We start from the raw sequence: 24,244 nt of genomic DNA, 5'->3' as shown, positions 1-24,244 counted from the left end.
TTCACATGACAACAATGACTTCAATGAAGATCTTTAAGCAAGCCAAAAAAAAACACTTGGGAGTGAGGGATGAGCGTATGGTTGGTGATCCAGCACCTCAAAACCAAAATTTTGAAAGTACAAGATTGCTTTATTGGCTGTGCGAAGTCAAGCATTGATTTGAAACAAAATCACATTTTTGGACTTGATTTTTGCCTTCTGTAATCACAGTAGTTTTCACTATTCACTGTTTTACCTATAGCATATCATTTGGTTAACCACTTTAATATTGTCATTATTTTAGATAGAAGACCTACATTTTTGTAGTTCATCACAGAGAGAAATCCTACCCTTTTATTAAAGCATCAATCAATTTGTAGATTTTACTTTCATTCGAACAGCTCTCTTCATATGCATTCTTTGGATAATATCTGCTATAACTGATCACATTTTGCATTTCATTACAATCAGGCAAAGGAGCCACTCATACTAAACTGATTTTTAAGCACTACTGTAAAAAGCTCACAATAAAACAATACTTCCAACGTATTCATATATACAATGATTTGTTGAACAACAGTCAGATGTATTGCAAGAGATGATTGAGAGAGAAATAAAGATTCCCTTTTGTTTTTTGACTTTCTCTCATTCCGGTGGCTTCCAGACTCATTTGCAGCATAACTTAATTTTTTTTTTAGATAAAAGAAAAGGAAAATGAAAAACAAAATAAAAACAATATCAATAATCTTTACACTTTGAACAACTTTTAGGCAGGCTGAACCTGAATACATCAGTATAGCGATACAAAAATACAACACTAAATCTATAATATAACTTGCTCAAAGAAATTACAAACTATAAAATAAAGAGTATTAATAAGTGCTACAAAGTACACTTTATTTAACGGATTAATAAAATTGCCAATTCTTTTTGGCAATTTTATTAATTTGACATAATGTATTAAAAAGTAGTTTTTTGGATAACTGGATAAGTTTATTAAAAAAGGATAATAAATCTGTAAATCATTTTCACAGTCCTTTCTCCTTTACATGGAAAAACTTAGTTGATGTTAGTTTTTTGGACTTATAAATATTATTTTTGGCTTTGGAACAGAATATAATAGCAGACAAAAGTGATTTAGACGGAATACATTAATTTTCCTAAACAAAAGATCTCTATACTTTATTGTTGACCACATGTGGAGCCTCCAGTATAGGTAAAAACATCATAAACTAAAAACTGAAGCAACTTTACTTTTTTTATAAAAAAAAAGCCTAAATTAAAAGACAGTGTTTTTTTACGTGAATTTTCTTATTATTTTAATTGTTATTGTTTGATATTATTAATTAATTAAAATTGACAAACCATTAATCCTGATTAGAAAAGGATTCAAAAATTCATCTATTTAAACTCCAATAATTCTTTTTAATAAAAAATAGCACTACTTGTTCTCTCAGAGTTTAATAAAAGTTAAAGCAACTGAACAGATTTTAGCCTGATTTTGTAACATAAGTTTTTACATTAGAACATTTATTGATAAACAGTTCAACAGCATCAGGTAAAACATGCCAAAAATAAACATAATTTTTACTTTCCAGAGCTTCGCTGTTGATTTAACCACTTATTCCACACCATACACAATAAATTTTCCTGTGCAATACCTATCTATATTAATTCAACAAAAAAATGGCAATTCTTCTGGGGAAGCAAAATTTATAGCCTCTAATTTAAATACACCTGTTTATTTCAACAAAGTTATCTTGGATATTTTTAATTGTCAGAATAAATAACATAAAAAAAAGCTTTACAACCGAGTTTCATTAATTAAAATATATTATAGCTAATGTATAAACTGAATAAAATCAATAGAAACAATCACAGAAACACAAAAATCCTAAATTTGAATTACATAAAGTCAGAAATCTCCCTAGAAGCATCATTAAAACATTTATTTAAATAATCTACAACATTATTTAAATTATGTTTTTTAATTAACAAGGAAGTTATATGTAATCTTTTACTTGGCAAAGGATAAGACAGCTAGAACTCTGAATTCAGCCCAGTAAATCTTTAGCAGTCAAAAGATGTAACTTCTTAATTTCCTTGATAATACTGCTATACTACTTAAATTGTTTTATTTAACTAAAAATCACCTGCATCTTAAAAAATACAGCTGGTACAAAGCATAAAAGGACAGCAATGCAAGAGAATTATCATGATTTCTTGTTAATCCTAGAGTTTGATTTTGCATAAAACAGTGCATTGTAAACATTCCATTGAACTCCTAGTTTAATGAAATTAGTCATAATTTTTTACATTTTTAACATTGACTACAACAATCAGTATTCTATATTCCTCGTTCAGAAGCGGGGAGGGGGGGCAATGTACCACGAGGTAAGTAAGGTTAGAAGCTAAGGCATCGCTTGTTTGCAGGTGGCAGGACAGATGAAGTCAGTTGACAAAGCACAGATGGACCTGTAGACTGACCCTGGGCTTCCAGAGATGGGTGGACCACAAACACAGAGAACTGGAATATGATTTGACCCAGTTCCTGACCGGTCATGGTTGTTTTAAAGCATATTTGTGAACATGAACATTAGACTCTCCACAGAGTATGATTACTGTGGAACTGAGGATACCATGTTCAAATGCTAATGGTTCTTTCAACAGAGGGAAGCATGCCTGAGAGAAATTGTAGTGTCAAAACTGTTTGTGAGAAGTGTCTATACAAAGTTGACAGAACAGGTGAAAATTCCCCATGATTTTCTTTGGGGCTGTGTTCATAATCAAAGCAGGTCGTCTGACCTGGCCACAAGGATAAGCAACATTTGGGGAACAAAAACATATGCAATGAATTGTCAAAACTATGTTTAAAGCATCAAAAGAATTATTCAATTATTATTCATTCATTTCAAAAACAATTCACAAAATTAACTTTTTCCATGCAACTTCTTAATTTTGGTGACACCAAAGTTAGGAACACTTTTGAAATGTAATTTTTATTATCAGTATTATCTCTTATTAATTACATTAATGTTCCCAAACCATCTAAACAATTTTTAGCCTTCACTAATCTATGTGCTATTTATTCCATAATAAAATTTTAGCTGCAACTAATAAAATACACTGAACCAAGTAAGCAATTGGATCACCACGTATTATTGTCGATCATAAATTATTATCTTTATTCAGATGATTGTGATGTCTTTATACCAAGCGCTGTTATCATCGGAATTACACTTTCTGAGAGTTCCTGGAAAGTAAAATAAAGGTTAGTTATACTAATAATATACAATTATTATAAGTGATAAATAAACAATTTTGTACTGAAAATGTTTCCACTGTACTTTATAATAATACATTATTTAAATATCCCAAAAATATTACCTCAAATTCACCACCAAACAGATTGTGAACTCTTAAATTCCTAAATAAAATAACAAGTAGAAACATTAAAAAACTATTCCTAAGATTTTCAGTAAATATACCACCATGCTGCAATAAAACCTTTGCACTTTTTTACACTCAGGTTATCACTAACCATAAATTTCTGCCAGAAGAAATAAGTAGTACTAACTCAAAAGTCAATTAACTTCAGAAATTACATATGTATAAATACAATGTCAATGCAGCATTGAAGTTTGTTCATTTTTTGAAAAAAATTAATGGATCATTAAATACTTATGAAAACTTTTTTAGTTCCAAATCTGAAAAAATAATGTTATAGAAGAACTAATACAAATTAATAGAGTGAATCCTGAAAACATGTTACACAAATTAAAATACCACTGACAGAAGGTTTTCATCCTAAAGAGAAACCAGTCTGAGAGAGGTTTTCATCCTAGAGAGAAACCAGTCTGAGAGATACAGAAGCTTACATACAAACATATTTTTAAAAGGTTTGGAAATTTTTTGGATGTAATTTTTAATTTTACCAGCTGTGCATTTTTCAATTATTAACAATAGATACAAGAGAATAAATAAAATTAACAAATATAAAATAAATATTAAGTAAAAAAGAGTGTATTTTTGACATTGAATGAATTAGATAGATAGTTTTTTTCTTTAATAGGAATAAAAACTCATTATTAGTGTTTATAAGTTTTTTCTTGTTAATATTTATTTTAAATTTATTAAATAAACAGAGAGATAATTACAAGAATTCAATTAGCTGGGAAATGTAATCAGAAAAGCCTGCTGTGGAAAAAGGAAATACCCATTAGATGTAATGAAATCATACCTATTCTTCTGTATGAGGGAAAGACATGGTTACAGCAGGCTGAAGAGAATAAGTAAAGGCAAAAATGAAATGACTAAGAAGTATAGGTGGGAAAAAACAAGGTAGAGAATACAGAATGATGTCATTTAAGAAACGCTTAGAATTGAAAGATTTCAGAAAAGAATATAAGAGAATAGATTAAAGGTGGTTTGGCCATCTAAACAGAATGTAAGAAAGAATAGCTAAGGATATTTTTAACTTACAGATAAAAAAGGTAGACCTAGGACAAGATAATGCAAGCTATAATTGAAAGAGTTTATAATATTAGAGTTTTCAATGAAGAGATGTGATGGACAGAAGAAGATGGGGGCAGCTGATCCAGATGCCAACCAGGAAATGATGAATAATTTATTTACTTAAGCCTGATTTACATTGAATTTTTATGAAAGACCTTCATATCATTTTTTATTGTTAAGACATGGTTCATCATGAGTATGCTCCTGAATAACAAATTCAATACAGAGTACTACTGTATTCTTCTTAGGCTAAGAGGTGCTATTCATTACAAGAGATCACAGCTTTGGGAAAATGCAATTTGAAAATTCATCACAACACTCCAGCCCATGCATCCCAACTTATTTAGGCAAAACAACGATCAAACAACTTCAGCTAGCTCTTTACTCACTAGACATGCTCCCCATGATTTTTGCCTCATAAAAGCCTAAGTCTGCTTAGAAAGAAAGAGATTTGAAGAGATCAAAGGAAATATGATTATGAGAACTTAAGGCATTCCACAAAAATGATTTTGAAAAATGCTTCAGACAATGAAAACATTGTTGCGATAAGTGTTACATCAGAAGAGAAGCCTACCAAAGAGGAAAAGTCACTGGACTAAATAGGATAACAATTTTTGTTTTTATGAGCCAAGGTCAAATACGTTTTGATCATACCTCATACAGTAAAATAATTCAGTAATGAACTAAAAAGACTAATAATTAATATATAATTAATTAATTAATATTGTTAATTTTCAATCTGTTTATATAATGTAATTATGTCAATTACATTATCTTTTGAAATTATTTGTTTAAGTCCTTCCTCAGCAAGTGAATTTAAAAAAACCGTTTCATCTAAGGAAGGTGGATTTCCTAATAAAAAATAAAAAATTATTGGCATGAGAAATATCTTACACATTACTTCTGGTCATCTGACTCTCCCAGGATGGATAAATATTTGTGATGAATTGAAACCACACACCTTAAATTAAGTAAAAATAGTTTTTAGTTACTTTTAGAGTTAGCTTAGCAAAAGGAAAAAACATACCTACTTATTTAGATTGTTGGTTATTTAATTGTTTTCTATATTTTTCTTTTAATTTATTTTTCAAGTTATCAATTTTTTGGTCAAAATAATTATTTTTTTCTTTTTGATTTAATAATAAAAAACATTGTTTTCTATTTTCCTGAATCATTTTTCTTTTAGGTAAAATTTTTACATTTCCTTTCCCTAAAATAGTCTTTATTCATTTATTTACTTTTTCTTCTAATTCATGTAAGTTAGATTTATTTTTTAGTTTTTTAAATTATTTTTAGAACTGAATGAATGAGAAATATTTTCAGTTTCAAACCCAAATGTAATAATAAATTATTATATTACATTTTTCTCTTTTTCCTATTATAATAAAAATTACACACATTAATTTATATCTCTGGTGTTTTATATCTTTTACAAATTTATTTAACATGATACTTGGTTACTTATTCTTGTGCATATTCTTTTTAAATGTAAAAATGTCATAAAACTACCACAAAAACAAAAGCATTATTATCCAATCTCGATTTCTTATTACCTACTGATACTTGCAGTTTGCATTGTGTTGTAAGCTTTAAAACTGGTCTGGTAAGATTAAAAATGAAAGCACATTGGTGTATTTGAAATAAGTGCATAGGATGTTTATATCTACTGTAAAATTTATTTTACCTGCTTATTTTATTACGATTAGTGAGGTTGCCAATACCAATCTTTTCTGATCTTTATGACAAGGGGATAGTTTTTATATATTAGTATGATACTAATCACTTTTAACAATCTGACTAGAAAATGTTTACAGTATCGAATAATATCTAAATACCTCATTCTTGAGTGGTCTGGATCATCAAAAAGTTTCTTGACTTTATTTCTAGTCTAATAACTTGTTTGTTCTAAATCCTATTATTTTTAGAAAATAGCAATCATTTCATTTTATTTAATAATTATTTCATTTATAAAAAATAAACTGAAAATTATTATGTTAATATGTCATTTTATGGAGTAAAAAATATCCACTGAAATAGACAATTACAACATCAATAGACAGTGAGTAAAAGAAAAGAAGAGTGTTGAGTACTAGAGTTATAAATAAAAAGAAAATTATTTCTTTAAGACCTAAAGTGAGAAAACAAATATCAAACTGTTCTAAAGGGGATTTAAGCTTAGCAATACAATACAAGATGATGATAAAAAGATGACAAAACATTATTTTTATAATTTTTGAATTCAGCTAATTGATTTTGGTATAAATTCTTAACAATCTACTCACACATTACCTAAAACCTCACCTGCTGAAAAAGAGATGAAGTGCCATTCTGGGCTGATATAAGTGCTCTGTTAGGACTAGGTGTACCTGCTCCATTTTGTTCTTGAATTTCTTCAGAAGGTGGAATAACACTAACTTGTGGATTTTTAGTTGGCCGAGACTCTTGAACAACAGTAGGAATCATATTAGGAGAAACTGGACGAGGACTGGCACACCTTGCTGTGCCAGCAGGCATCTGCAAAATAAATTACCTGGATAGGATATCTCAAAAGTATTATTACAAGACAAGACTATTTAATATTTATTTTATATATATTTAGTCAATAGTATGAGACACGTTTCAAAAAGGCCAGATGCTAATATAAAGTGTATGGCAATTATGTATCATACTGTGTATGCAAACTTTATTAACTATTGGCCACTTTGACTTACCTTTGGCAATAATAGCAGCAACAATAAACAATCCTATCAATTGTGAATTCAGAATGTGATTCAATTTCTCAACATGAAAGGGTCATAATACTTTCAAAATTCATTGTTTGAAAATTTACAGGCCTGCATTAATGAGTGATGTGAATATAACAAAGGTTGTACAAATGTTTAATGAAAAAAGTAGTAAATGGAAGATCTAGTATTCAAAAAGATACCTTACTGAACAAGTGAATCTGCAAAGGTTTGAGAAAATCAGCGGTTTACAATTACTGATCTTATAACGGAATTTCTACACATCTTTCAGAGTACACTGTACAGAACTGTTACTGCAAAACTATGTTATGGTATACTGAATACAAGATGGATCCAAAAATGTTGACTGAAATAAAAAGTCAGCATCTCCACATGCATTTTGGGATGCTAAGAAAGAGAGGTGGATGCGTTTTCTCCCAAATCAGAACTGATAATAACACATGGATTTCATCCACCCCATGTATGTCAAGTCCAAACAACAATCAAAATAGTGGCATCACTCAAGTTCACCGAAACCAAAAAATTCAAGCAAACCCACTCAATTCTGAAGGTTATAGAAACTGCTTTCTGAGACAAAAAGTGTCCTACTGGAAGATTTCATGGAACCAGGAATAGCAATTACAGAGAGGTGTACTGTAAAACACTTTCAAAACTTAGGTCAAGCAATTCAGAACCTGCAACATAGGTTGCCGTTGTAAGGAATTCTTTTACTGATAACCCATGCCCACACTATCAAGAAGACTTATCAGTACAGATGGAAACTTTGTGATCACCCCCTTTACAGTCTGGATTCCACACCTGGTGATTACTACCTTCACCTAAAAAAAGTGACTGGGTTCTCAGTGGTTCAAAGGCAAAGACAAGTTAAAAACAATAATGCTAACTGGTTGAAATCTCATATGGCAGATTTTTATGAACTGGCTGTTAAAAAGCTTGTTCCTAGATACCAGAAATGCTTAGAAAACAATGATGGCTATGTAAATAAATAAAATACATGTGTACAAATATATAATTTTTTATTTTGTTGTTTTATAACTTAGCAACCCTTACTTTTGAAACACACCTATAATATTAACCATTTCAAATGCTTTTTTCAACATTTTATTTTCAGATATTTACATTAACAAAACAAAAATTGACATTCAATTAAAATTCTAGAATGCCAAACTTCAAATAATCTAGTTCCATCTATTTATTAGATTTATTAAAATTAAATATAATTTTACTATTTTCAATTGAAAAGTGCTTTTCCACTTTAATAAGATTCCTTAACTTTAAAAAATGAGAAAGTTTAAGTATATTAAATCAACTTCAAAACTGTAATACAATAAATTAAAATATGAAAAATAGATTGTAATATATAAATTATATGATAGGCAATATATTCAGATGGATCCAGCTGGTTTAAGTAAAGATCATAAAAAATTATGAGCTGGTAATATACTAACTCTGAGTAATATATATTACACAGTAAATTGTTTTAATCATTGCCTTAATCACATATCCTGTTAAGAGGGATAGGATTAATAAATACAAGCAAGCAGAACATAGCTGAACTCAACATTTAGATGTGAAGATGCCTAGTTATTATATGATTTTTATAAGAGCTTTTTTATAACCAATACAAGTTTGACAGTTGTCAAGCTGATAACTTGTACATGCATGTATGATATATAAACAATATTAACAGAAATGTTCAACAGTAAGTAATTGTCCAACAAAAATTACAGTTAAGTAGAAATGATCACAGAATAAAAAAACAAAAAATATAAAAATTTAAAGATTTGTTTAATTATTTAGCAGTCCAGGTTTGTTAATCTCACAGGTTTTCAAATGACCCCATGACTAAGATTTTCATATGCACTACTTTTTTTATGTACAACTCTAGTCCATACAGCAAAATGTAAAACTGCAATAAAATTAGTTAATTTTTACTAACTGCTGTTGAATCAGGAATTGATAATGCTCGCTGTTGACTAGTATGATCATATAACAGCTGTTGTTGATATGGGGTTGTGGGTGACCACTCATTCTGCCGTAATAAATCTGTAAAACAAAACAAATTTAAAGTAAATAAATTAACTAAATTGTACTGACATGATTGAATATACACCAATCTTAATTTCAAGTATCACTGAAAGAAACAAATATATCTGAATAATATTTCAAAACAAGTTTATACAGTAAATTTTTACAGCTGATCAAGTAGAAAAAATGGAATTTACAGCATGAAAATATTACTAGTGATATTTATTTCACAAATTATTAATTGAATTTATTTAAAAATTAATATAATACAAAATATATTTATGGTACTTACAATCACTCTTAGATATTTCTGAAAAATATTTTCTTTTGAATTCATCTTTTTGTAATATACATTTTTTCTATCCTATGTGGAGATGATGAACTCAATTTAAAATTTCCATAGGCATATCTCTAAAGGAGTAAAATTCTGAAAAGGTTTTGGCTATTCTCATTGCCTCCTGCAACAATTAATAAATGAGGCTGGCATAAACTTCTTGTTCAATATTTTCTTCAGCACTGCCTTGTCTCTGCAGATTTTAAACTTCCTTGACATGTACATCATTAGCACTTGAAATGTTTCTATTTACTTTAATGTCATCTAACATCATACTGGAATAGCTAATTTCCAAACTTTTTCACGTTGAATTGCTTAACCCACTTGAGAGTGGTAGGTCGCTTTCCTCTTCTCAAGCAGGATTCATTAGCTATGCTTACCTGAAACATTTTGCTACTGTCTGTCATATTACATTGTTGCAAGTATCATCCAAAAACTGTATTTCATCTAATAAAGAGATTGTAATAGAATTCAATGTCTTTACATGGAAAATATATATTTTTTTTTAATGATGCTTCTGGTAGTGGCCTCAATCCACACACTACATGTTAAATATCGATATTCTATACATAAACACAGTACAGTAATTTGGTTTTAACATTAGATTATTGAACATTAAGTTTAACTTTGGATGAACAGTGCAACTGTCAATGAGTAGCAGAATTTTCTATTTTCAACAACTGACCTGTGTCTCAATTTTCCAAGTTCATCTTTCATCCAGTGTTTTGTTTGGAGTGTAGTGTAAAAAAAGATTTCTAATTCTTTATAATCTTTCTTCTTCTAATATAAGTTCACTCTATAGAATTTTTGATTTTCTATTATTCTTGAACCACTTCACAAGTGATGCATCCACATCAGCATCTTTGCATATTCCAATCCTCTTTTCTCCCCTTTTTCAAATTCCTTAATAGTTTTGCCAGACTTTTTTTACCTACAGTAAAAAACACTAATTTAAACTCACAACATATGTACATCAATCTTTTTGTGGTTCACACTCATCATAGATGAATCGCCAAATAAGCTTGAAGTCTGTACACATGGGATATGGAAATGAAAATTTGTAGCATATAAGAAATACCATCCATGCCTGATCAGGAATCGAACCCGGGACCTCTGAATGAAAGGCTGAGATACTACCACTCTACCACAGAGAAAAATGTGCAGAAATAAGATTGGATCATTACTTAATTTTAAACAAAATTAGACAATGAATGAAAATATAACAAATAACAATTTATGAGCAATGGAGGAAACAATTCTAGTCAAAATTCAATAGATATTAAGTTTTCTTTGAGATAAAAGAAAAAAAAGCACAGCAATTTCAGTTCTAAATCAAAATGGAATGTATGTTTTAAATAGCATGAATGTGGTGGAAGCAGGAAAAGACACTGACTGAAGAGTGTGTGTATAATCTTTAATACAATTAAATATTATACACACAGAGAAGAAACTATTGACAATACTTATACATAATAGAAGTAGAAAGACTAAAAAAAATTATGTATAAACCATAATAGCAATCTTAGAACACAGTTCAGTATAAAGAATAATTTGGATTTTTACTGAGACAATGTAATTTTATTAAATAGTTTGTACTGAAACTAGCCACCAGAAGAAATAAATTAAACAGCAAATATTACTCTATTCTTAAACATACTTGAACACTCATTTTTTTATATAATCTTAAAGTTTTAAATATTGAAATTGCAATACCACAAAGATATTAGAAAAGGGATACTTTTTATTGTAATTAACCATAATTCCTTAAGGTTTTCTTCAATACTTACAAATAAGGAAAAAAGAGTCATGTATAACTCAATTTTTCATCAGAATATGAGACATAACATTCCAATGATAAGCTTTTTTTGTTTGTCAAATTCTTTTTCAACCAAATCCATCTAAGTAAACAAGTTATAACTTAAAAATATTAGAAAAGTGATCCGTATTTATTATTTACAAATTTGATTAAATGTATTATGAGTATCCTAAAAGGTACTGGATATTTTGTAATTATTGTGTTTTGATTCATAGTAATTTAAAGTACTACCACTTACTACATTCTACTACAGAGTACAGTAATTCTTTATAAATATTCATTCTGGTAAAGTTGAGGGTTTTGTACAATTTAAAAAAACATCATACAAATGAAAATACCTCTAAAAGAACACCATGTGAAAATTATGGTGGCCATTAGATTAATAAAAACATTATACTGTCACTCTTGCAAAATAAATGATATCTGCTAAGGCATGAAATGAATCAAGTAATAACTGGTTTGAATTCCCTATAGCTAACAAAACAGTAGAGCAGCTATGAAATATTTTGAAAGGCAGAAACACACATTAGTTAGAAAGCTATTAACAATAAAGCATCTAATATATTGTACTATGAAAGTAACATTCAAAATTGAAATGTAAGATCTATTTTATTAATCTTATTTAAGAGAACCTAGTTTTGGCTAAAAATTTAACAACTAATGTGAACTAACCAACCACTGTCTCGTGTGTATATATATATATATATTTAAAGCAAACTAAATATTCAATAAGATCCTTAATATTAGTTTCACACTAAACTGAACCTGTTTTCCCTTTTTATTAAGCTGCCAAATTTTATATACGAGGTGTGATCAAAAAATACAGTAAATTAATTTTTATAGCGGCAACTGCCGACACTAAATCCATATGCTGTAATTTGTCCAATAGCGTGATTAACTGAGACAGGCAGGGACAATTTGTAACAGGTTCGAGCTAGCCAGTCAGCTGTCAGAGCCGCTAGAGCGAGGTTGTGTTTATCGTGTCTGTCGCGCAACATGGATTTTGAACAACGCATTAACATTAAGTTTTGTTTTAAGTTGCAAAAGAGTGCCAAAGAAGCTCACGAAATGTTAGAATCAGTGTACGGCGATAATGTGGTAACTTTGAAGACTGTGTACAAGTGGTATGACCGATTTAAAAACGGAAATGAGTCTGTTGAAGACAAGCAGCGTGCGGGACGTCCAGTAACCTCAAAAACAGATGAAAATGTGCAAAAAGTGGAAACAATGGTTCGTTCAAACAGGCGAATGACTATTCGAGAGCTATCGGAAGACCACTTAACATCTCGTACAGATCCGTTCAAAGCAAAACGACGTACAAAGAAAATGACCAGAAAAATAGACCAATGGCTTCCTTCTTCACCAAGACAACGCGCCGTGTCACACCTCGCTTCTCACATGCGACTTTTGGCTCTTCCCAAAAATTAAAACTGTGCTTAAAGGAAAACATTTTGACACCATTGTTGACATTGAGAGGGCCACGACCGAGCAGCTGAAAGCCCTTCCAAAAGACGCCTTCCAGAAATGCCTCCAGTCATGGAGTCAACGTTGGGATAAGTGCATTGCTAGCCAAGGAGAGTACTTTGAAGAAGATTAAATCGAATTCTATGTAACCTTATTACTTTTTTAATAAAAAATTATTCACATATTTTTTGATCACACCTCGTATGTGTATATATATATACACACACACACACACACACACACATGTGAATGATCCATTTATTAATGCATCTAGCAAAAAAAAATTTCAGCACATGATTTCATAAAACTGTATAATGTGAGCATCATAATCATATGATGTTAATGACGATGCAATAAACATTACCTCAAGCTATGTGTTATTATCAGCTGATTAACCTCAAACTCTTAAACCAACCAATAGTTCTCTAATTTTGTTAACTTCTATGAATACTTTTCAAAGTTAAGCAAAATTTATTATTCACTGCCCATGAACAATACAACAAAATACACTCTATGCAGCAGGTGAACAAAAAGATACGACTTGCTAACTACAATAGAATGGCAAAAGGATAAGTAAGACAAGGGCACATTAATCATAAAGGACACCAGTTACACTTTCAAGGCAAAGCTAGAATTTGCATAGGCACACTATGTAAAAAGTTCCAGAACTTTGTCAACAGCCTCAAGAGTCAGTTTTAAAAAAATGAACACTAACATATTACATACCATGGGCTTTCTGAGTCTGTTCAATTGCAGAACCCAATTTATCAAGTTGTTGATGAACTAATATCATATCAGGTCTTTGTGAAGGCAACCGCTTTACACAATCTTTACCAATAGTCAACAAAGCAGGAGCTATATGAGCAACATCACACCCAGCTTTTGAATCTGCTAGTTCGTGTAACTCGGCTTCACTGTGACTCTCAACAAAATCTTTCTGAAAAAAATGACAATGCATGATTCTACTATATGACATTAATATTTAATATATTAAAAATAAGTTTTGTGAAACCTTCATTGGTTTTTTTTTTATAAATACGTCAGGACATTTTCACAATTTTTTAAAAATAATCAATTACACTCACTTCCTCTAAAAGTAATGGAAAAATGTTAGATTTACAACATCAAAATACTTCACAAACATATCCGCTACATTATTAATATTTAAGCAAAATATAAAATGTTTTTTTTTTTTTTAATTTATTAAACAATAAAGAATGCAAAACACAGGAACCTTTTCGTACACAGAATCGTTCAAAGCTAATTAACAGCACCTTCTACATTGGAGTTCATTACCTCTATTCTTAAAAACATCCATCTTAAAAATTTGGTAAGCCCTTTAAGTAAATAATTACACAATATTTTATCTATATTGTGTTTGTGCATTTAATTTATTGTTTATTTTTTTTTCTGGACATCCATTCACTTTGCCACTCATCACGAACTACCCTTTTCAGAAAACTGACACGATCGTTCAAGACAACGCAATTAGTGAAAAGAGACTACAATCAGGCCTCTTTTGCCGTACGATCAGCGCGCATTTCCTAAAATTCCAATATGGCTAGAAATCCAGCAGAAGTTCACAGTTGTGTTATGCTGAGTCATTTCAGAGATAACAGACTGTATATCACAGACAATAGGGTGTCTGGAGTACATGTCACTAACGGCCTGCAAGGCAATCATGGAATCTGAACAGACAAGTATGTGTTGGAATGTTGGGCTAAGTATATTTAAGGCCTTGTTAATAGCACTAGCTTCATGAAAATGCTGGGAAGGCCAAACATGTATGTTCTATTGGGAACCACAAAAGTACAACCAACAGAATTGCCGTGTCCAGGGCCCCTATCTAAACTATAAAATCTGGATTCATGCTATTTACAATATTAGAAAATTTTTCTCGTAAGATAATCAAATTTATGTTGACCAAGGCTAAAGCAAAATTCACGAGGATAGGCCACCAAGGGGGGTAATAATTTTGAGTAGTAGGAGGTGCCTACCACCTGCTTGGACTTACCATGGGACTTGAGCAAAACATATTTGTAGCAAGACGGATAAATAAATGATGGACTGCATTGAGCAACTTTAGAAAGATAGCCCATGCAGACAAATAATTCACGCATCCATAGTCTAAGCGGGAACAGATCAGAGCTTAGTAGAAGCACAACAAGCATCAACCAGCTCCCCAAAGAGTATTATATTAGACAGAACTCTCAGTATGTTTAGCATTTTTAAACATTTTACCTCCAGCTCCTTTAAATGTGTTACCCATGTTAGTTGTTGGTCAAACCACAATTCTAAAAATTTAATCCATCTGCATGCTTCAACTGGTTCACCATGAAGAAAGGGCCAACATGTTCCCTCAAGTGTGAAAAGCAAATGCATTTCATTTTCTCCAGGAAAATGTGAATCCAGTTGTTTACATCACAATTCTAAACAGGTTATAGTGTTTTGGAACAGCCTCTTACCCGTGGCTGAAGTTCTAGGTGCTATGTAAATTAAAAAATCATCTACAAATAAAGAACACATAATGGGTTTTCACACATAGTTTGTTATGGTATTTATGACTATGGCAAACAAAGTAACACACTTCCTTGGTTACTCCATATTCTAGTGTAAAATTTTCAGTTTCCGTTGTTCCAACTCAAGCTTGAAAGGACCAACTACTGAGGAAAACCTGACAAAATACAAGGAGATTCCCTTGTATAGCTTATTAATGCATTTAAAATTCCTCTTCTACAAGCCATGTCATTTGCCTTTTTTATATAAAAAAATACAACAATATGCCACTTGCAAAGTAGAAAGGCATTTTGAATGACAGACTCAAGGGCAACTACATGATCAATAGACGATCTACCTTGGCAGAAACCGCACTAGTGGGAGAAATTAGTACATTTCTCTCCAAGGTACCAAATATTCTATTATAGATACACAAAAGATGTTATCCAATATCTGGGAGGTTTGATAGCATATTAAATCTGATATTATCATTTCCAGGGGATGTCATGCAAATTAATCAAGACATACCTTAGCTCATCAAAAGAGAAAGGTATTTTTAATTCATTTTGCGAGTTTCCAATCAAAAATGAGATACTTTCTACCTGCAACTTATACCTCACAAACTGGACAGTACAATGATGTAAGAGAAACTAACTAAAACAAGTTTCCAAACGTGTTTGCCACATCAACTGGTACAGTGACAAGGATGTTGTGGCTTTTCAGTCCAATCAGCTGCAGTTTTTGTCCAGATCCACACATGGCCCAAACGTTTCTTCATACAACCACTGATGGGGTTGTCCAGGAAATGGTAACAACATAATTCATCCATGGCTTCCATTTAGCATACCTAAACACTCAAAGGCTAACAGCTCTTGCATTGCAGAAGGTGCAGAACAACTCAGTCGTAGGCCTTCAATTGGAATTACATAAAGCCCTGTGATAATCCCTTAGTGCACGCCTGCAGTCTTCATCCCACCAAGGAACAGTAAGCTGCCTTGCCTTTAAAGATGATATAGGGATAAATTAATTTGGGCTATTGAGTATCAAGTGTATAAACTCAGCAAGTTGGTGGATCGCCACCAACAGTCCACTTTGCAAACCACCCATTTGCATGACTGACCCTGAGGCACATTACTAATACTGACTGAGATAACAACTGATCTATAATCGTTTCTAAAGAAGGAAACACACCAGGTAAGACATAGGAGTAGGGATGCTGAACACAAGGACAGATCGATGCATAAAAATGTACCTGAAGATAACATAAATATGTACGACCCATCGTTCAATAAGCAGAGAAGTTCTAAAGTTCTACTTCAGTCAATTAACATGAACACATTGATCTGGAAGAACATGTTGATGAGCCTACGAATAGTGATGGGCACTGAAATCGCCAATTATTAAGCAGGGTAAAGGAATCTCTGAAAACAGACTGAACAGATCATCCTCACTGATATCAGAATTTGGTGGAAGATATAAGTTGCAGATATTCAATTTAAATGGTGCTAATATCTTCACTGAGACTGCAGGATGTTTGTCACTAGCAAAATACAAGTGGCTAATACAATTTCCTTCAGGATAACAGCCACAACTCACGTCCTGTGCTCACAGTTCGATGGTCACATCTTTCACAGGCGTAACCATGAAAGGATACATCATCCTGGGAGACTCAAAGGTGAATCTCCTGGAGACACAGTATTAAAAGATTTTCTTCCTTTAGTAGGATTTCAATATCTTCATGGTGAGAACAGAAACCACAAATGTTCCAATGAATAATATTTGTACGCATAAAAATACTCTTTTCCTATTATACAGAACTCTGCATGCAGATTATTTGTCAAATACAATCCAGTTTACCTTTTTAGTGTTTATAACTTTTAAGAGGTGCTTTACTTCTTCAGGCACTTCATCTGTCACCATATCCTCAAAGGGACCTCAAGATGGTGGTGGGGATTTGGAAGCCTGGTAGGCCGGAGATTCTGTACCAGACAAAGATTTTTTGATAGATCCCTTCAAAGAGATCTTGGTAGTTTGCTGCATAGGTGGGGCAGGGGAATTTTATTCGGTGGTTTAGTGATTAAAATGTTTTTATAAACCATTGTCAGTCTTTCCGCTAATAATACCAGTCTTCTTGCCTGCACTCATAGTTAGCTCTGAAATAGTGTCAATGAATGAGGCAACCTAATCAGATAACATCTGAACAAGCTGTTTTAATTCACTGCGGAGGATCCAAACTGTTGATTACCTGCATTTGCAGGGGCTTGCCTTGATGCAGCGGCGGCAAAATAGATAATCTGTTTTAACCAGGTTCTGGGAGTTCATGTCTTTTACCTTTGTACGGCCGGAAAAGATAGCTTATGCTTGGTCCAATTTTGAGAATTGCCTTTTCTACTTTAAAAGTTGGGCAATCCTGTGAGTGAGCTGAATGTGATCCCCCCAGTTAACACATTTTTCCTTCTTCTGGCAGTCAGTGTCTTTGTGACCTTCTTTTGTGTATCAAACACATGTTGCACTTATCAAGCAAGAAGTTGTAGTGTGGCTATACCTTTAACACTGGAAACACCGCCGTAGGTTGGGGGGGAATGGTCGTAATCTAACTGACAGGTAACCTACTTTTATTTTCTCTGGTGGTACAGGAAGGCTGAAGTGTTAATATAAAGAGAAGGAGTAGGTTCTTCCATTCCACTCTGATGTTTCATTATTCTCTTCACCTCTATATAACACCTTGCAGTCAAAGCTCATTGGCAATTTCACTAACGTCCTTCTCTAGAAAATCCCAGCAAAAAATTACTCCTCAGCTAGTATTCAAGGTTTTGTGATACATCTCACTTATAATTATACTGCCCATATTGGTCAGGTCAGACATAAGAGCAGTTGACTCTACTCATCACTAAAAGTCTCTATCAGTATTGTTGATCCATCTCTAAATTTTCTGACATTTTTGGGGAAACCACCTGAACCCGTTACTACCTTAAAGGAAAGGCAAGACCTCATGAAGGGAGGAACCTTCCTGACTACTCTAAAGAAGTACAAATCTGCCATTTGAATACTGTAGGTGGGACTTGTAACCATTTAAATTATTATTACCTTCACGACTGTTAGCCTTGTTCTGCTTTGTTCAGACGACTAATATTGGTGGATTTTTTCATATGGATCACCAACCATCATAGGATTTTTCTGAGGATTACTAATTTTGCTCCCACGAGTACCGAAGCAATACAGGACCCACTCTGCAGAGCTCATGCGTATAGAGGCTAGAGATAAATACAACTGGTTTTGCCCAGGTGTCCAGGGACCCAGGGGACATCATTTGAGATCACTACATAGAGCCATCCACCCATCGACATGATAGTTTTCACCTTGCATTTTATAAGGTATTGCAACACCATCAAGTGTTAGCATAAGAAGCAGTGTAGGTTGTTGTGTATTGTGTAAGGGTATATGTTATAATTTGTGTAGTGTTCTTGGTGTAGTGTATGTGTATAGTGAAGGTTCAACAGCTCAGGATGTAACAGTAGGAAGAAAAGCTGCATAGGCTAGAGCCACGGGGACGCCAACCCCCCAAAGACTCTCCATCAGGGATATATTGTTTATATACTTATGTTGATATCTGACTTTTAAATGCTATATGTTGTGTTGAGTGAATGCATGTTTGCGTGTACACTGTTTCTAGAAGGTGAACGTAAAACTGGATTCTCCTGTAGTGTGCAATGCTGGTATATGTATCCTTTCATGTATCTATGGATGAACATGCATTAACTACAGCATTACTGCTAATTAGCTCTAAAGATTCTTTGAAAGAAAGATTTCTAATATTTTAAAAATGAATCTTTTAACAATTTTCATTTGTTGACATGTTTTGTCATGCTGTTTAATGAATCTATTATTAATTATCCTGCTATAATACACAATATATTTTTTTAAACAGCTTTTAATGATTCTCACAGAAATTTTATAGTTATTATATTCCAAATTTATAATGTGCTGTCTGTTAGCATCATCAACAGATACAAAAACGATAAATGTGAAAACACAATGCCCAATTAATAATAATGAAAATAACTAACATTTTAACAGATAACCTGTCAAATTTTAAAAATAATATTTAATCTTTCAACACTATTTTAACTGATAATTATATTTGTGTCAAAAATGAGTTTATTAAATATTTTAATCTAAAATGTAATAAATGCAAGGTTTCTGAAAAATAACACAAAAAATAGGAATGAAAACCTTTATTCTTTTCACAAGACTGTGCTGCCAAATCATTTTTACAGTTTAATTTTAATTTTCTTCAAATTTAAACATTTTAGTATTAATACTTATTTTTAACTATTTTGTAAAATTAATAATGTACAATAGTGAATTGTTTTGTACTTCTTTTAGCACTAAAAGAAGTTAGCTGCTATTCTTTGATAACTAAACTTTAATTTTATGAAACCAGAACCTACTTTCATATTTCTACCAAACAGAATACATTTCAATGAAATAATCTGAACCATACAATTAAAATCCTACAACCAGATTATACATTTTCTTTTATTTTCTATAAAAGAATTGTTTTATTGATTATAATAACAAATTATTATTATCACTAATAATAAAAAAAAGATTACTAAATTTACTTACTAAAAATTTTATATGACGAGATTCTGAGTAAGCACGTAAACCAGTAGCAATCTCAAATAACACCTGTAAATTAATAAATAAATTTAGATTTATCATAAAAATTTTTATTATGTAATTTATTACTAATTAAAGATTGACCAGACATCCAGTCTCCAAATTTCAATACCATTGGAATACTAATGAAGTAACCTTTTCCTTTTCTTTTAATATAAACTTAATTTTAATATAAACTTTTTTTAAAATCATTTTTATTGTGTTTTGGTTAATTTTAAGGTAGTATTGATAGATCAAGGATTAATTTTGATCAAGAGTCACTGTACTTTAGTTTAGCCAATATCTTAGATGTGTTAACATAATGATTCGCATAAGAATATCAGAGATAAACAACAAAGGAGCATGATAAATAAATGAATGAGACCATATGTATGCCACTGGAGAACAGCAGCACGACATAATTTTGCTAAATGATCTTATTAATATACTAATCATGTCCATACCAACCTAGTGGGTTAGAATCAGAAAAAAACATTCACAAGAATGCTCTCAAAAATTTTAGGAGAAAGCAAAAAGTGAAGATAAAATTATTAAAAGAAATTTTAATTCTGGGAATTCTTATTATAATGTGATTGCTTTATACAGAACTGCAACTAAACTAAAAGCTGTTGCAAAACAGAAAAGAAGGAAGGGAATTAAATAGAGTCCAGAACTAATTTAGACATTGAAATTTTTTTTATATGTTGACCAACAGGAATTTAGAGATCATTGAGACTTACAATGGCGTAGTTCAAAGTTGAAGAAAATTTATCAAAGCATTTGACACCACCAAAAATCCCAATAAGTAATATGTACAGAGCACTGACTAAACATTTAAACTACACCCATTAAAAAAAAAAAACGCAGTATATCAGTTTTTCTATACTGATTTTCCTGAATATGTCAAATATCGCCTGTGATTTTTGGTTTTTATAAATGAAAAAGGAGAAGACATTCTCAATGTATTGTGAATGTCATCTTCTTCTAAGATGAAAAACAGTTTCATTTATTGGGCCATGTCATCAGCCAGAACATTCAGACGGTCTATGAATAATCCTCATGAGATCCTGGAACAACCATTACATGATGAAAAAATTGAAGTTTATTATGCTACATCAGCTAAGTGGATAATCATTCAGTTATTTTAGAACAAAATAACTCAGAATATTGTCATTATGTTTATAAAATCATTTATCCTTTCAATTATAGAGTAATATGTCTTTTGAATGTTATTTACAAAATTTATTTTAAAATTGAAATTGAAAAATTCCAGCCTTTCATTAAAAACATTATTCTTGAAGAACTGTCAAAAATTAAAACAAGTAGATCTTTACATATTATATTTACTCTATAGAAAAGCACTAAGAGTTTAACAAGGAAGTGTGTAGCGCATGTTAAGTCATGTGATATGATGACTAGACTTATATTCAACATTTAAAGCATAAAAGAATTCCAGTCATTTAATAGAGGTTGAACTTAGTGTATGAAAAACTAACATATAGACAGAGTGATTCAGGAGGAAAGGGAAATAATTTGGGAATTGATTCTAGAGCTTGAAGTAAGGAAAAAACTCATACATACCATATGTTCGAAAATTCCTTTTACTGAATTATGGCTATGAAAAAATTTCACCCGGATTTCAGTTCCCCCAGTGAAATGAGGTCATACTGAAACTTTTAAAGGCAATATATAAATGGTAAACTTGATGTTTTCTTATATTTTTTGACCTAAAAAATTGAATAAATTATGTTCCAGAACTATAACTCCCATAGTCTTCAAGATAACCAATGTAAAACAGAAAAATTCAGTGACAAAAACACATTTTTTTTTTTAGATTTTAAGTACAATAACTCTGTTAAATGACAAATAAATGGATTTTGAGTGACATGTTACACCCTCTTTGTAGGTTTGAAGTTCACTCACAAGTTCTCTGCAGTTACTGGTGTTATGGTTTCCAAAGAAGTTGTTTATCACATTTTGAAATGATTCCATGCAGCAACCTCCAAACCATTCAAATTCCAGATCACTCATTAATTTTTTTGTTTGTGGTCCAACAAATATACCTTCCTTTACTTAGCATCGCTTATATTAGGGAATTTTTTTAGAAACTGAGACCCTGCACCATTACAATCCATTGCTATGCTATAAAAATAGCATAGCTATAAACAGCATGCTATAAAATAGCATTTTAATATGTTTATTAATTTTTTTTAATAAACCTACCTTGATGTGTAGTGGCGGAAGATAAACTTTTTCTGGTTTTACTAATGCTTGACTAACAACGTTCTTCTCTCCTACAGTCAGTACCTCTCTCTTTGGCCTCTGCTCTTTTATATAATGGTTTTTCCTACCTCTGCAGTTCCACTTGCACAAAAAGCAACAGAACTTAGTGTATCCAAGCTGGAGTCCAAGTAAAAGCACCCACTATTACTTTCAGATCTCCACAAATATGCCATAAATATTTTTTATACTGAATCCTTCTCAGTACAAGTTTCATATTTTCATAAGACTCCTTCATATGAACAGTGTATGCTAATGGTATTGATGAGTACTTATTTCCAATGTGAAGTAGAACAGCTTTCAAACTAAGCTATGGCAAGTCAATAAAAAGTCACCAAGCATTAGGGTGGTTCATATATCCAAAAGCTCCCAGTAAAAATTCGACATCATTACAGTTACTAAGTTTTTGTACTGAGAGAAGAAATGTTCAAATTCTGACTGTCTGCCATAGAAAGCAGTTATTTTAGTGTTTGGTTGTAAAAGATGTCATCCTTTTAGTCTTGATGCCAGTATTTCTGCTTGATTCTTTGATAAATTTGGATCATGAACCAGATCATTTAATTTGGACAGATTAATTAAATGGAGTTCAGTATACCTATTTTCTAAAAAGTTTGGATCTCTTTCTTTGCTGATAAATCAGCACAAGATTCGACAAACAGTCAACAATCTGTGATGTGATCCTTCATTTTTGTCCAAACCATTGAAATTGCAAATGGCATGTGACAAGATCCATTTAGCCAACCAGTCAACAATGTTACACAAGAAGCACAGCAAATAAGATTTGTCCTGATCACCTAATTTACATCCAAAATACAGTCAAATGACTATTTTATCAGTAGAGTTATATTTCTTTTCTGAGACTTCAACATTATCTCACCATAGATGTAGCAGAAATTGTTACACTCACAAGAACTTCCACTTGAATGATAATTAAAATTATTTCTCTAGTCTGCAGACAGTTTATAAGTAAATATAATAAGGCAGAAATCACTAATGGATGATATGTTTATAGTAAGATGAAAATAGGAAAAATGAGTCACATTCTTGTTCATTTTAATTAGTGTGTAAATAATAAACATAATGAATAATGTCTAACAAATCAATATGACAACAATTAAGGAACTGTAATAAATAAACAAAAGCTATTATTTAGTTGATAATATAATAAAATATCTTCACAAAATTCTATGGTTTTGGAGTTCATGCATGTTACTACCTGAAAATAAAAATGGTAATTACAAAAGAAACTAAGCTTGATAGAAGAATTCTGATTTCATATTTAAAATCAGCATGAAAAATACTATAAAAATCAGTTATTCACTTTCATTAAACAAAATCATTGTTGATCAGTGTAATTTTTCTCTGTGAATTTCAAGTTCCTGAATTTTATGACACTATTTAAAATTTTGAAGCCACCTCACACTTTGAAATTTTCATCTCATTTAGTTTCTCATTAAAACTAATGTCTTTCTCTATTAGAATTGGTCCAGAAATTGGCTCACCAAGGAATCCTTTTGAACAATCAAACAGAAAAGAGCATGATTCACCTCTTCATTTGATGCTTTCTTCATTGTCTTCCTCGAAACATTTTTTTGTTCTATTTCACGTAGTACTTTTTCATGCTGTACAATTCATAATGGTGTTTCCATATTTCTTAATGTCTGAAATGCTATATTCATCTGCTAACAATATACTGATACACTATTTTTCTAAGATTTTACCTTTTCTTTCACTGACAAAACAATTCATTTTCATTTTGTTGCAGACATGATGTTAATGGAACCTAAAGATATCAATATATGTTAACAGTGCTACAGTTAAATTAATTATGCATACAGGAATCTTCAGATTAGTGAATTTATAAAGGTTTAATGATACAGGATTAAAATACCCCAATGGATGAATTATGTGATTTCATCATGACAT

At 31.3% G+C, this 24,244-nt stretch overlaps 1 protein-coding gene across 2 annotated transcripts in view; it reads right to left on the bottom strand.

Annotated features, from left to right (window-relative positions):
* Positions 1–710: 710 nt before the first annotated feature.
* Positions 711–24,244, bottom strand: part of pll (serine/threonine-protein kinase pelle) — a 68,045-nt gene continuing 44,511 nt past the window's right edge. For both annotated transcript variants that reach the window (XM_075360417.1, XM_075360416.1), the window contains exons 9-13: positions 20,006–20,068; positions 13,607–13,817; positions 9,178–9,284; positions 6,796–7,008; positions 711–3,232 (exon numbers count right to left, since the gene is read on the bottom strand). In XM_075360417.1, coding sequence (XP_075216532.1) covers positions 3,164–3,232; positions 6,796–7,008; positions 9,178–9,284; positions 13,607–13,817; positions 20,006–20,068 — 663 coding nt within the window. In that variant the 3' untranslated portion in view covers positions 711–3,163. The remainder of the gene's footprint in view (positions 3,233–6,795; positions 7,009–9,177; positions 9,285–13,606; positions 13,818–20,005; positions 20,069–24,244) is intronic.

The sequence above is a fragment of the Lycorma delicatula genome, chromosome 3 (assembly GCF_047948215.1).
Source record: "Lycorma delicatula isolate Av1 chromosome 3, ASM4794821v1, whole genome shotgun sequence".
Lineage (NCBI taxonomy): Eukaryota > Metazoa > Arthropoda > Insecta > Hemiptera > Fulgoridae > Lycorma > Lycorma delicatula.
Note: the sequence above shows the minus strand (reverse complement) of the source record. Positions and strands in the feature narration are given on the sequence as shown.